General features: G+C 40.5%; 2 protein-coding genes across 10 annotated transcripts; both read left to right on the top strand.

Moving 5' to 3' along the window:
* On the top strand, positions 1–1,184 carry LOC116315700 (lens epithelial protein). Of its 3 annotated transcripts, XR_005614811.1 has the most exons (3): positions 1–673; positions 759–791; positions 938–1,184. XR_005614811.1 is itself a non-coding variant. In XM_031734076.2 (2 exons), the coding sequence occupies exon 1, from the start codon at positions 462–464 to the stop codon at positions 654–656; it is 195 nt and encodes a 64-aa protein (XP_031589936.1). In that variant the 5' UTR covers positions 1–461; the 3' UTR covers positions 657–673; positions 938–1,184. The 3 variants fall into 3 exon arrangements, 1 of the variants encoding a protein (XP_031589936.1); XR_005614810.1 differs by having other exon boundaries at positions 1–791; XM_031734076.2 differs by lacking the exon at positions 759–791.
* Positions 1,185–1,513: 329 nt separating this feature from the next.
* pbxip1b (pre-B-cell leukemia homeobox interacting protein 1b) lies at positions 1,514–12,005 on the top strand. Of its 7 annotated transcripts, none has more exons than XM_031734067.2 (11): positions 1,514–1,652; positions 3,386–3,494; positions 4,531–4,606; positions 5,504–5,574; positions 6,143–6,536; positions 7,338–7,580; positions 7,785–7,808; positions 8,356–8,408; positions 8,671–8,784; positions 8,939–9,173; positions 9,379–12,005. In XM_031734067.2, the coding sequence occupies exons 2-11, from the start codon at positions 3,414–3,416 to the stop codon at positions 10,902–10,904; spliced, it is 2,817 nt and encodes a 938-aa protein (XP_031589927.1). In that variant the 5' UTR covers positions 1,514–1,652; positions 3,386–3,413; the 3' UTR covers positions 10,905–12,005. The 7 variants fall into 7 exon arrangements, with proteins under 7 accessions (XP_031589927.1, XP_031589926.1, XP_031589928.1 ...); XM_031734066.2 differs by having other exon boundaries at positions 9,376–12,005; XM_031734069.2 differs by having other exon boundaries at positions 1,515–1,652; positions 3,386–3,464; positions 9,376–12,005.
* Positions 12,006–12,636: the final 631 nt, after the last annotated feature.

The raw sequence follows: 12,636 nt of genomic DNA, 5'->3' as shown, positions 1-12,636 counted from the left end.
TGTGTACATCAAAAAAAGTTCCGCAAAGACTGAAACAAAGCACACACTACGAGAAAATATGAGCATTTGTTGTACACTGACCCGAACAAAGAGTGTGATGTTGTGGCGAATGTATTGGAGCTACTGGAACTCTCTTGTTTGTGGCTGGAACAGCAGGGGCTTATTCAGGGGGGCATCATGCAACACAGGGGAACTGAGTACAGCAAAGGTAAACAAGGTCTTTAATCAGTCAGCAGGCGTTTGAAACTAGAGGACAGTCGAGAAAATGCCAGATGTGAGTGGAGAGAGCTTGCAGTTTGTATAGGAGGTTATAAGTAGAGGAGTGAACTGTGCCGGGAATACGGAGCAGAGCTCAGCTGTTGCATGGGTCTCGTCTGACTCCATTTGTCACGGCTCATCTTCCAGTTCTTCTCATCGACTGCCCTCCTCGTTGCATTTGTCTGATCCCTCTCTGCAGAGCCATGCACCCCCAGCGTCCTCTTCCCCAGGCCATGCCTTCCGCCTCTCTGGGACAGCACCTGCGGGACATGGCCATGGGCCTGGGACGAGGCAAGAACTTCCTGGGAGGAAACTTTGCCTACAGTTTTATCCAGTCGGTTAAGGAGTGCCTCTATTTCCTTCTCTGCTGCTGGTGCATCAAAGAGATCCTGGACTGACAGACTGAGAAAAAAGGGTATATCAAGTGGTAGAACACAGATCTTTCCTTGTTTCTCCATTGGGTTCTATAGTGTAATTTGAACCAGCTTTTATTTCATCAGGAATGGGAGTGTTATATGGTAAAGCCTTGGCAGGTATGACTTGTTTTGAATGACTGTTATGTATAAACTACATGCTTTAATCTATAGTGTTTAAAAATGTATTAATAATAATATCAAAATCATAATACCACTAAACCCCTTAACATTTTTTTGCTTTTTGTTTTTCGGTGTCTCTATAGGAAGGAAGGTCTTTTGGGGTTCGAGGAAGCTTGCCTGCAGGTTTCAAGATGATACAGACTTTATATCCAGACTGGGTTAGAGTTTTCTGAATTGTACCCTGATGATCTGAGATTCCCAGGACTGTGGCTCACCTGATGTTCACTGTACAACACAAAGTGGTGTGGCGATGAATAAAGGAACTCATAAACAGAAAAAATAATTACAAACATGTCTGAATTTTTGCTTCTTTTCTTTTGATCATTTGATGATTAGGTAATTCTGCACAGACACATTTAAATGGAGAAAAATGCTTTGATCTTAAGTGTCAGTAATATAGCTCCTATGAAACAGTTTTAGCTTGCATCTAATGTGACTCTCGGTATTTCTTAAGTAGTGTGCAAAAGAGCATTATTATTATCGGTAAACATCAACAAGCCTGTCTAATGTCAGGGTAGCAGTAGCAGTAACCTGTAGTATTAATTTTACATAGCCTCCATCACGTATATATGTCAATCAACTTGGAAGCTTTCCAGCTGAAGTGAAGCGACATCGACATCTTATTGGATGAGCGAGAGGCGGGACCAGAGCAAACGCGTTCTGTGATTGGGCGAGAAGAGCATGGATCGTTAAGTTCTGGAGGCACGTTCTAAGTTGTCAAGTTGGATGGGAAGAATCAAAGAAGTCTCTGCTTGTGTCAGTGGCGTCCTCTGAAGTCTAAAAAAGTGACAGACCACGGTAAGAACCAGCTGAATTTTTGATTGTATTACAAAGTAACCGCGTCTTTTCCAGTCTCGTTTCTTTTCCCTCTGTGTCGCCAACGTCGTTTCACGTTTTCCTGGTTTCGCGGCAGACATCGTTGAAGTGGAAACATTGTTTTTAACGACTAATGTCAACCACTTTCGGGTGGTGAAGGCTTTAGTAGCGCACCCTCACCACATGTAAGAAGTGATATTTCTGAGTTTAACCAGATGTTGTTGTCTTCTTTAAGGCCGTATTATAGTTCCTGTCGCAGGTTATGAACTTCTTCCATCTAACCCCGACCCTTTTTGCATAGCGATAAGAGCAGTCTGCTTTTAGCGGTGATGCTGTGTGTGGAGCTGGCTTTAGCTCGCAGCCCAGCGTTGGCTGTCCTCATGGAAAGTCTTGTAGTTTATCTCTTGACCTTTTTTGGTAATTTTTCCATGCAGAGGCAAAGACGCTGCAAAAAAAAGAAAAAAAGATTAACAGTGTAGTCTCTGGAAGAAAACACACACATGCAGATTAATGTCTGAAGAGATAAACTGAGATTAGACGCATGCACTGTGAAAGTATGATCTTGCACTTGCACTGACTCCTACAGCTAGAGCTTAAAGATTAAATTAAATGTTATTCGTACCGGCCAGTGAATAAGATCTGACCAGGATGTTTTTTTTTCTCCCTCCCTTGTGTTGCATGTGAAATAATCCTTTTTAAAACTGTCCTTAGAATACATTTCTGCCTCTATTTTATTCCCCATGGCCATCTCCTGCATGCTCCCTCTGTCTGTCTCTAGTCAATCTCATGGTAGCTATATTTAGCTGGCATCTATTTAAACCACTATATGCTCCACAATGCTCCTTGGGCCCCAGGCTAGATTCAGTAGGCTTCTCTTGGGAGGCACTCGATTAGGAGACCTAAATAGCGGAGCTGGGAGAGAATTGAATTTGGGGAGTGAAGTGTGTCATTACCCAGACAGTGTGGTATTAACTTAAGTGCCTCGTTCTTTCAGCATTCATACAAAACTAGACTGGATGCATATAAATATGCCTCACTATTATGCTATCTTGTGTAATTTGAAAGGAAAAGCTTTATAAAAATCAAATACCTGACACTTCCACCTAACAATGGGGTGACACTCAAATGGTTACACGGGAGACATTTTTCTCGACTATTGTGGTGGCAATTAAGATGAATGATCTTACTGTAAAATAAGTGATTCTGAAGCAGTGGGGAGATATAGTGTACACCATAAATGTGCTCGTTTGTAGACCAGAGACCAGTACCTTTGAAATGGACAGCCCATTGTAGTGCCGGCCTTAGTTACCCATGTCTCTGCCAAAACATTTCCCAGCTAGTCAAAAACCAGGCTGGCCAAAAGGCTCACAACACCCATAAACTACTAATGAAGAACTGAATGCTCCCAGGGAATTAGACTTCCTGCTCACATACAAAATGCACACACTCACACAAAGACATCAGTAACACATTACAGTCAGACCTTTATTGGCAAAATGGGTGAGGCTGAGTAGTAGAAGCTTGTATTCAAATCGGGTAAACAATGAGCGTAAATTTCTTAAAGCTGCAGTCCTTGCACTGTTACTGTAATTGTAAGCTAGTGGCACATTGTTTGTTGTCTCTTCTGTAAGTAAAACTGTAAATTATGCATGACTTTGATTCAGGGTGTATGTATACACGCTCTTCACGTTGTTCTTCGTGTTCTTGTGTTGCAGAAGAGACACGCAAAGCCTCTTAGGGGCCATGTCTGGCAGTGGGAGTGCTAATAACAGCTGGACCATCCTCACTCCTGAGGTATCATCACTCTGTATAGAGCACTGGAATGTGAGCCATTAAAGAGGGTGATGCTTGGTCACTTATTATTATCATTATTGTTATTATTATTATTATTATTATTATTATTATTCCAGTAACGATATCTAAATGAGTATATAAAAAAAAAAATACTTTTTTATCTTTACAAGTTGTGGATTACTCTTGCTTTTTAAACTGTGTTGCCATATTTTCTCAGTAAGGACTCGTCCATAACTACAGATAACACATGTGGGAAATTTATTTATGCTTCATAAGTCTGAAAGAAAAAAAATGTATTGTAAAACTAGATTTTTAATTGGCTAAATATCAAAATTAGTTTTGGTGTTGAAAATTAAATACCTCTGAGGTTTCTTTGTTTTTCTTGGATTGTTGTTTTTTTTTTTTTTTTTTTTTTTTTCCCCAAGTGGTTTTTCAAGCTTTCTGAAGCTCTTTTAGACTTTTTCACTCATTTTAAGTCTAGTCTTTGTAATTTAATAATTTTTGTTTCGGTGTTAAGTGGCTTAAATAATCATTATTGCACCAACAAATGATATCCAGACAGCTATTAGGCAAAAACATTGGCAGATCTTGACATGGTATGCAGTGTATCCTGACACAGGACCTGAGAGCATTTGGCTTTTCACTTGATCTCTGAGGCCTCATTAGAAAGTAGCTGTCAAGAGGCCATTCTTAAGAGACAGAAACGCAGAGAAAAGCTTGAGATATGCCAGATTACACAAGAACTGAACTGAAACTTATGGCAGCAAGTCTTATGGAGTGATAAATCCAAACTTGAAATTTTATGGGTCACATCAACACAACAGCAATCCCGAGCACGCTGATAGTGCAGTAAAGGGATATTTGCATAGAAAAACACACAGTGGAACACTCAGCTATGAATTAGCCTCCACAGAGTCCAGACTTCAACATTATTAAAGCAGTGTGGTATATAATGCATTTCAATGTGTGTTTGTACATTGCAGTGAATGACTGCACCTTGATGGGTGGCTTAATATTTTTGCACAGCACTGGATGTGTTCTCTGACTGGGTGTTTGTCTTTCTTAGGAAACTGCTGCGGAAACCCTGAAGCCTGTGACAATGGGGACGGAGTACCATGGTGAAAGCCACACAACTGCACCAGGTGCCTTCACATCCATTTATTTTCTCAATCACATACTCAGATCCTAATCTGGATATCTCTGAAAATACTAACTCTTGTAGCAAGTGCATTTACCAAGTTTGGCAAACTGAGTGTGCTTTCCTTTCTTTAGAATCAGTTTGTGAATTTATAAAAAGGTTTTTGGAAAACTTAAAGCAAGTGATTGATTTTCACTCCGTTTGATACTTTCCATGAGAAGTGGATAAAGTTGTGTGTCTGGATCGACAAAGAGAATGACATCTGGCCGACTTTCTTGTATTTTTCCTGGCAAATGTTTTGTTTTGTTCTACAGCTATTGTCTTTTGAGGACTGTTTGAATATTTAAAATGAAAAATTATACTTTTTTGCCTTTATTTCTGTTGATAGTGTGTAAAAATAAAGGTAAGGTTCCGAAGATGCAAACATGGGTACTTGCACATATATATGACAATGAGTTAATGCAAGCTGTTACGCCCTGCACACAGAAAACATAAAGCCAAGTGTGTTTTTCACTATATCAATGTGTAGTTGGTGCTTCAAGAGGTTCTTTAAATGATGGTTTGGGTTTAATGTATAAATTCAATTTTTACAAGAGTGTCTCAAAAACAGTTTTATTGGCTTGATGTAATATTCTGTAGTTAGTGCATTAGAGCTTTGCAATAATAGCTGGAAGTCTCAAAGTTATTACCTAAGCAATCAGAAATGACTGTAATCAAAGAAAACAGCCAGTAAAGTAGAAAAAAATACACCTCATCACCACTGCTTTTCATTCTGCCTGTGCATACTGGGGGCAGGTGTTGGTGTCATGAGTGAGAATTGCTCCACTTCAAAGAGTCAGGATTGAAAAATGTTGAACTGCTGCCCTAAATGGCTCCCCTCCTGTGTCTGTGTTTGATCCAGGTTCTGGGGACAACAACCAGCCTGCAAATGGTGCAAAGTCTGCAGAAGGGCTCCCTGTGGAGAACTACCTAGTAAGGCAGCAATACATGCAATGTTCTGTTCTATAACAGTACCATTTGTCACGCAGCTTTGCTGAATGTGTAGCTTTGATTGGCCGAAGAAAGCATTCTCCCACGTTTTAATTTTCTAATAATCCCGGGGTTTGAGTGATTGCTAATTTTTGAATGCTCAAAGAATAAATACTAAAACTATTTATAGTGTAGTGAGAATGATTCATGCTCCGATTGGACAGAATTTGCCTTTTTTTTTTTTTTTTTCTTTTTTTCAGGTAGCAGCACAGCTCTCGCATTATCCTTCTCATTCTTTCTTCAGATTTGGAAAGTGACTCATTTGAGCTGTTGCTAGGCTGTAGCATAGAGACGGTGTTCTTCATGCTAAAGATAACACAACACAATATTTCTGTTTAAATAACATTTACACCTTTAAGACCAAACTTGTAATATTTTCTGAAAACTGTAACTTTAGTATTATTACTGGGTGGACTGCTTGGCTTTTAATCAAAAATACCAAACTATAAAAAGTGCAAAAACTTTCAACTACTTTTTTTTTTTTTTATAATGACCTTATTCTTATATCCAGGTACCAAAAGAAAAACCAGCAGAGCTAAGTGGAGGCTTGAGTGCAGATCAGCCCACCTCTGTGCCCACTTCTGTCACGGATAACCCCATTCCTTCCTCTTTGGAAGTCTCCAGCAACTTGAACCATGGCAGTGATGAAGTCAGCCAGGCAGGGGGCCTACCTGAGGGCCCGGCACAGAGCAGCTCTGACCCCGATTCATACTCTGACTCCTACACTCATGTAGCCCCTTCCCCTGATGAGCCCCCACTCTTACCGTTGAGCACAGAGACTCTTGGAGGTGCAGAGTGTGTGCAGGTGGAAGGAATGCAGCATCTGCGAAATGGGGAGGAGCTACAACAAGAAGGGGATGAGTCAGATGTGTTTCTAAGGACGACTGATTTGGGAAAAGAAACTGGTATGAACAGGGCGAATGTCGGCTCTTTATTACTTTAATATTAGAATAACTTTATGTGTGTGTCACTGTATACATGGCAAGCAGCCTTTCTCTTCTGCTGTTGGAGACTAAGCTACATGTTCTACTTGTGTTTGAAGTGTATTTGTTGGAACACCTGGTTATGGACTTTTTCAGTATCTGGGCCAAGAGGTTGTCTGGAGAGGCTGTGGTTGGTGTGTGGAGGGGAGCATGATGTGACAGAAATCTTTAGTTACATGACATCCTGCAGAAGTAAATTGGCTTCAGAGGGACAGGAACCACTTAAATTTTTTTGCAGTGTAGTGGTTTTGGTTTGTGTGACTTTTTACTGCTGCACCATCAAAGGATCGGTCTTCTTTTGCTCTGTTCTGCACTTTCTTTTTTTCTTACACTTTGTTTAAAAAGTAAAGTTCAGCATTAGTGGTGTCTTTACGGAGCCAGTTGTATCTTTACTGCTCTTTTGTTTCAAAGTCAGACTGACTTATGCAGTTTGAATATAAGGAAGTGGAGCAAATTAACCAGCATACTGTGCTTGGCTGCAGTGCCATAGCTGCAGTGCTATCTAATATCAGCTATATAAAGGCAAGAAATATCTGTACACAATCAGTTTGTGCTGCAACTTTGTGCTTAAAATAATGACTCTGCTGGGGGTGGAAATTTCTGATCGCATATTGTTGTGGTGTTTTCAGTTTATATTTGACGTGTTCCTTTAAAATAAATGAAACCTGTAAATTAAATATTGGTAGAACTACACATTAATACTGTTTTCTTTCACCCCTCCAGAATCCCCTGCAGATTCAGAAGTGAGTCGGGAGAGAACCGAGAAGGCTGGAGTGGAGGGAGAGTCAGAGTTGAGGAAGAGAAGGTCCCTTTTAGCATCTCTGGAGCAGATTGGGAGAAGAGAGGAGGAAGAGGAAGTGGAAGAATTTCAGCTCCCCCAGCGAGAAGACGACAGCGGGTTTTCTGTGAACAAGTGCATCCTAGGTGCTCTCATTCTGTTAGGCCTCGGCACCATTTTTTTCTCAGGTAGGCATATTACAAAGGTTAAAGTTTCCTTCTTCTTTTTTATTATTATTATTAGTATTATTATTATCATTATTATATTTTTTGGGATGCTTTTTGCCTTTTTTAAAAATTATATTTTAATGGTAAAAGCTTAAAAGAATAGAAAGTAACTAACACTGGACTAGATGAAGGGTCCTCTGAGACTGAGGTGTATTATACCTGCAGGTATCTTCATGGACCTGGATGAGGGTAGGTTCTTTCTGTGTGTATGTGCGAGTCACTGACTTCATTAAGTCTTTGTTGGCCACAGCATGTTTGCATGTGTGAGGATGCATGCAGGAAAAAAGCCTTTGCATCTTATACTTTGCAGAAAAAAAGCTTTCAAAGTTCTTTACGCTGTTAAATGTGAGTTTTTGTCCTGATACTTGGTGTAGGTGTTGTCAAAAGCCAACCTTGTTGCTTTGAAGGAACCAAGAATGACAGTTAGTAAATATTAGCTTTAGAAGCCTGTAAGCTCGGTTTGTCACCTGATTTTGACGTACAGTTTGAAAAGCAAAGGCATGAGAACGAGGTAGAGGTGAAGACTGGATTTATGAGGACTTCACCAAGGAATCCATACATTTTATTTTTTTATTGCGTATTATGAATGCTTCTTTTCTGCTCAGCTGAATTTCATTTTACTGTCAGACACCTTCAGCATGTTGTTTCTGGGTAATTGCACTTTTTTTCTTTCTTTCTATTTTTTTTTTTTTTTTTTAATTTATTACTCACATTGAAACTATTATTTGCGTTGCAGAGAGCGACTATGGTCCAAGGGATCTGAAAGATGCAGAGCTACCAGGAAAACGGGTCAGTGTAATCTCTACTCTGCCTCCACTGTCTCTGTTTCTTCTAGTATAACCTTTATTTGCTGTATAATAAGTGTGGCAATTTTTTTTTAAATTAATTTTACTGTACAGTGACTTGTTCTTGTTCTTTCCAGTTCCATTAACACATATTATTTTTTTTTTTTTATTTATTTTTTTTTTTTTTCTCCACTCCTCCATCTGGCAATAGTTATTTTGAGAAGACATCTAATATCTCGCTGATGTGTATTTCTGTTTGTTGACAGGAGTGGCTTAACCCAGAGGCTCATTCATCCCCACTAGATGCTGAGAATTCAGATCTTTTAAACAAGCTAGCCAAAGGGAATGAGCAGATTTCTGTGCTCCAAGCTCAACTTCAGGTGTGACTCCATTCTGTCTCTCACCTCATCTATCCTCTGTGTGTGTACAGTAATACACATATATTTATACAAATGTGCGTCTGTGGATAAAGGTGTCAGTGAGTGTGTAGTATTCTCACAGGACCCTCTTTTTCTGTTCTTCTTCTTTAAACAGGCACAGAATGAAGAGCTAAAAGTAGCCCAGGGACAGGCAGCAGAGGGAGCAAAGGAGCGGCTGAGGTGGGAGGCGGTGGAGAAGGAAAACAGTAGGTTGAAGACAGAGATGGCTTCTCTCCCTGTCCTTCAGAAAGAGAATGAGAGGATGAAGAAAGAGCTGGAGTCATTCCCGGCCCTACAGAAAGAACTAGAAACTCTGAGATCCACTGTGACAGAATTAAAACTCTCCTCAGGTACAAAGGGAGCGAGGGAGGAAGAAGGGAGGGGATGTGGAGCAGAGTAGAAGATATAGAAGGATGAGCGTTATAAGAAAGCTTGGGAGTAGATTAGGCATTTAGTGATTTGTTTTCTTCTCTGTTTTTGAAATGCAATGCAGATTTGTATCTTTTTTTTTTTTTGTCTTTTTCTAACTCTGACTTTTTGTGGTTGCTCCAGCAGGCAGTCAGACAACTCAAGCGTCTGTAAAGCTCGCTACATTGCCCCCACCTGGTCAGCCAGAGGACAGCAAGCAGGAAACGGCTGAGTCCACAGGGAGACAGACAAAGCATCCACGGGATGACCCAAAACAGAAAAAGAAAGATGTAAAGAGAGATCGGTATGACATGGGTGAGCAGAAAGAGAGAAAAAAATCTGTAGGGATGGAGGGAGAGAAAAAGGACCGTAAAGATGGAGGTAAAAAAGAATGGAAGAAGGAAAAACATGAGCAAGGAATGGTTGACAGGGAGAATGATAAGGAAGGTAGACAGAAGAGGCATAGCGAAGGGGAAAAACAATGGAAGGAGAAAGACTGGAAGAAAGAGAAGACTAGCAGAGGTGATGAAGGAAAGCCATGGAAAGATAGGGAAGGAAAAAGAGAGCGGACAGAAAAGAGGGAGAAAAAAGAACAGAATGAAGATGTCGATAGGAAAAAACCAAAGCGTGAGAAAGTGAATGAGGGTAAACAATTGGGAGGTAAGGAAGAGAACAAGCATTGGAAGGAAGGAAAGGATCATGGGGGTAGACAGAAAGAACAAAAGGAATGGAAGAAGCTGAAAGACGGCTTCAAAGAAAGTGGCAAAGCGCAGTGGGAAGATAAAGAGTGGAAGGAGAGAGAGTGGAGAAGAGGCACTGAGAGGAATGATAAAAATGACAAACTTCAGGGTAAAGCAGGGAAAGAAAAGGATGAAAGGAAACGGTGGGAAGGCAGTAAAAATCATGGCAAAGATGGGTCGAGGGAAGATGACAGGAAGCGATGGAATGAATATGAGCGGAAGAGTCAAAATGGAAAACACGATAAAGAATGGAAGAGCAATAACAAGAAGTGGGAACAGTCGAAACAGGAGCAATCGAAAGAGAGAGACGGGAGGAAGGAGAAGAAGCATAATGAAGACTGGAAAAAAGACAAATCACAATTCCAGAAAAGCAAAGATGTGCACAAGGTTAAAAATAATCATGATAAAAAGGAAGAACATCAGTACGGAGACCAAAAGCAGCCTCATACACACCGCAAACCCTCCATGGGGCAGCCTGAGTACTGGGTCCAGCAGAGAGGGCGTCTCCAGCACAGTCCTAAACCTCCACAGGAGTGCGACTCAGTGGAGTCCTGTGCAAAGGCTGAGCAGCTGCTCCCTGTCCACTTACCCGAGTTTGAGGCCATCCTCCAAACCTATCTATCTAAGGCAGAGCAGGCAGGTGTGGATAATTCCAAAAGAGAGGAGCTCAAAAAGCTGGCCACTGAATTTTTTAAGGATGGAGTTTTTGTTCATGATCAGATGAGCTTTCAAGATTTTGTTGAAGATTTGAGCGATATTTTAGAAGACATGGTGGAAGGGGACGAGGATGGGGAACAAGATAGCGCCATAGAGGATGAAATGGAGGAGTTTGAAAGAGAAGTCATGAAAAAGTTTTCGTTGCCAGGAGCTGGAGAGAAAGAGAAGAGAATCAAAGGGGACTGGAGAAAGGAGAGCGGGCAAGGACGTGGCTGATGAAATGATAGAATTGATGGATCTGTCAAAAGTGGCTAAAAGGAGTCAGAGCGCGCGAGGGTCTACTCAAAGGGAACGCTTCTTGTTGTTGGACCACGAAGGCTTAAAAGTATACATTTATCAACCTGTCATGCTTTTTGCAGGACGGCCTTTTGTGTTTTACCTCCATCTGCTGTCCACTTTTTTTTTTTTTTTTTTTTTGAGAACTCATATGCACACACTTAATGCACTGTCACATAGGAAGGGCTTGAACGTATATCAGACTATAATAGTTTTTGTGTGTTTTATGGGAAGTGCTGAGTCTGGTATTCTACTTACAGCTGTTTATTTGGGACCGACCACCTGCAGCTACTGTGAATGTCCGTTAGTGTGAAAGTCATTTCTATTCACAATGCTGTATTTTCTTACACTGTTGCTCTCATTTAGCTTTCTAAAAGATACTGCATAGTCTTATTCAAACACTACACTTTCACTATCTTCTGCAAGCAGCACTGTGCACTTTTAAAATCTGCTTATTCGCTGATCAGGCCAGTAGCTACACATCTCCGAGTTTTAATGAGTCCGATTGTTAATGTCACAGTATCATCAGTGCAAGGCTGTTTTTGTTAAAGCATAGACTGCTGAACGAATTGAGCGAGGGTCTGTATTCATGACATTTCTGTTTGTACATACATTATATTTGTGTTTAGGAACTTGCTTAAATTTACAAATCTCTAATTAACTTATTTTATAGGTGTAATATAGAGAAGAATTGATGGGCACATGAGATTTTGACATGTTGAGCATATTTATTGCTGTTCAGGTGTGGAGCTTGTGCAGATGTCCTTAAGTTATTGCTTTGTGATGACTGTAACATTTGTTTGTGGCTGGTGATGGTACTTAAGAGATTGTTTTCAAAAATGCTTTCTTTATCTCTTTACGTGTGGATAAACTTATGAAATGTAGCAGATTTAAAGGCCTTCAGCACCATAGAGATTGTTTTTCAAAGGTTGCCACACAGCGTGTGGTAGCACAGAGAACTTTAAATGTCATTACAGTTGTTTTCCCATGTTCTTGGCATTAAAAAAAATAATAAATTTAATTCCTGTCTGTGATGAATAATACTCGACTTTGTCTTCCTTTAAGTCACCTGTTTAGTTTTTAAAGAATACTTTCTGCAAGTGTATGCTCGCCTTAACCTTATCCTAAGTGATGACAGATAAGCCACGGGCTCTTGCCACACACTGTACTTTATCTACACTATTTACAGACTTAAACAGCTCTGACACTTTGCCCCAGCTGGAGCGCCACTGCCTTTTCAGTGCATTTCATTTGTGCGTCACTCCTCTGACTCGACACCTCCAATCAGGAGGGGTCATGATTAGTAGCTGCATGCCAGGTGTGCCACCCTTAACCAGCCTGCTCCACCTCCTTGTCCATCAAACCACACCGCGTTGCCAAACTCGTCTTATTAGATGCATTGAACTCCGGTTGCCTTTCTTGCTGTGCCACACTGATACAGATAATTCTACGAAGTTAAAAACAAGTTGTTTGTTAGGCTACATTAGGATAAATGTTCTGTACAGCAACTGTTCCATTAACTTTGCTTCAGCAAAGAGAGATCAGCAGTCTTTATATCTGGTTATTTGAAGTTAATAGACAAGAGATTAGGTTAATTTTTTCTATTTTCCATTCCTATTTTTACGAACAGTAGCATAGTTTCCAGCGGCATGCTCTTGGCCAGAGGCGATCG

This window comes from Oreochromis aureus, linkage group 11, assembly GCF_013358895.1.
Source record: "Oreochromis aureus strain Israel breed Guangdong linkage group 11, ZZ_aureus, whole genome shotgun sequence".
NCBI lineage: Eukaryota > Metazoa > Chordata > Actinopteri > Cichliformes > Cichlidae > Oreochromis > Oreochromis aureus.
The sequence above is the reverse complement of the archived record's forward strand: the minus strand, read 5'-3'. Positions and strand labels throughout refer to the sequence as shown.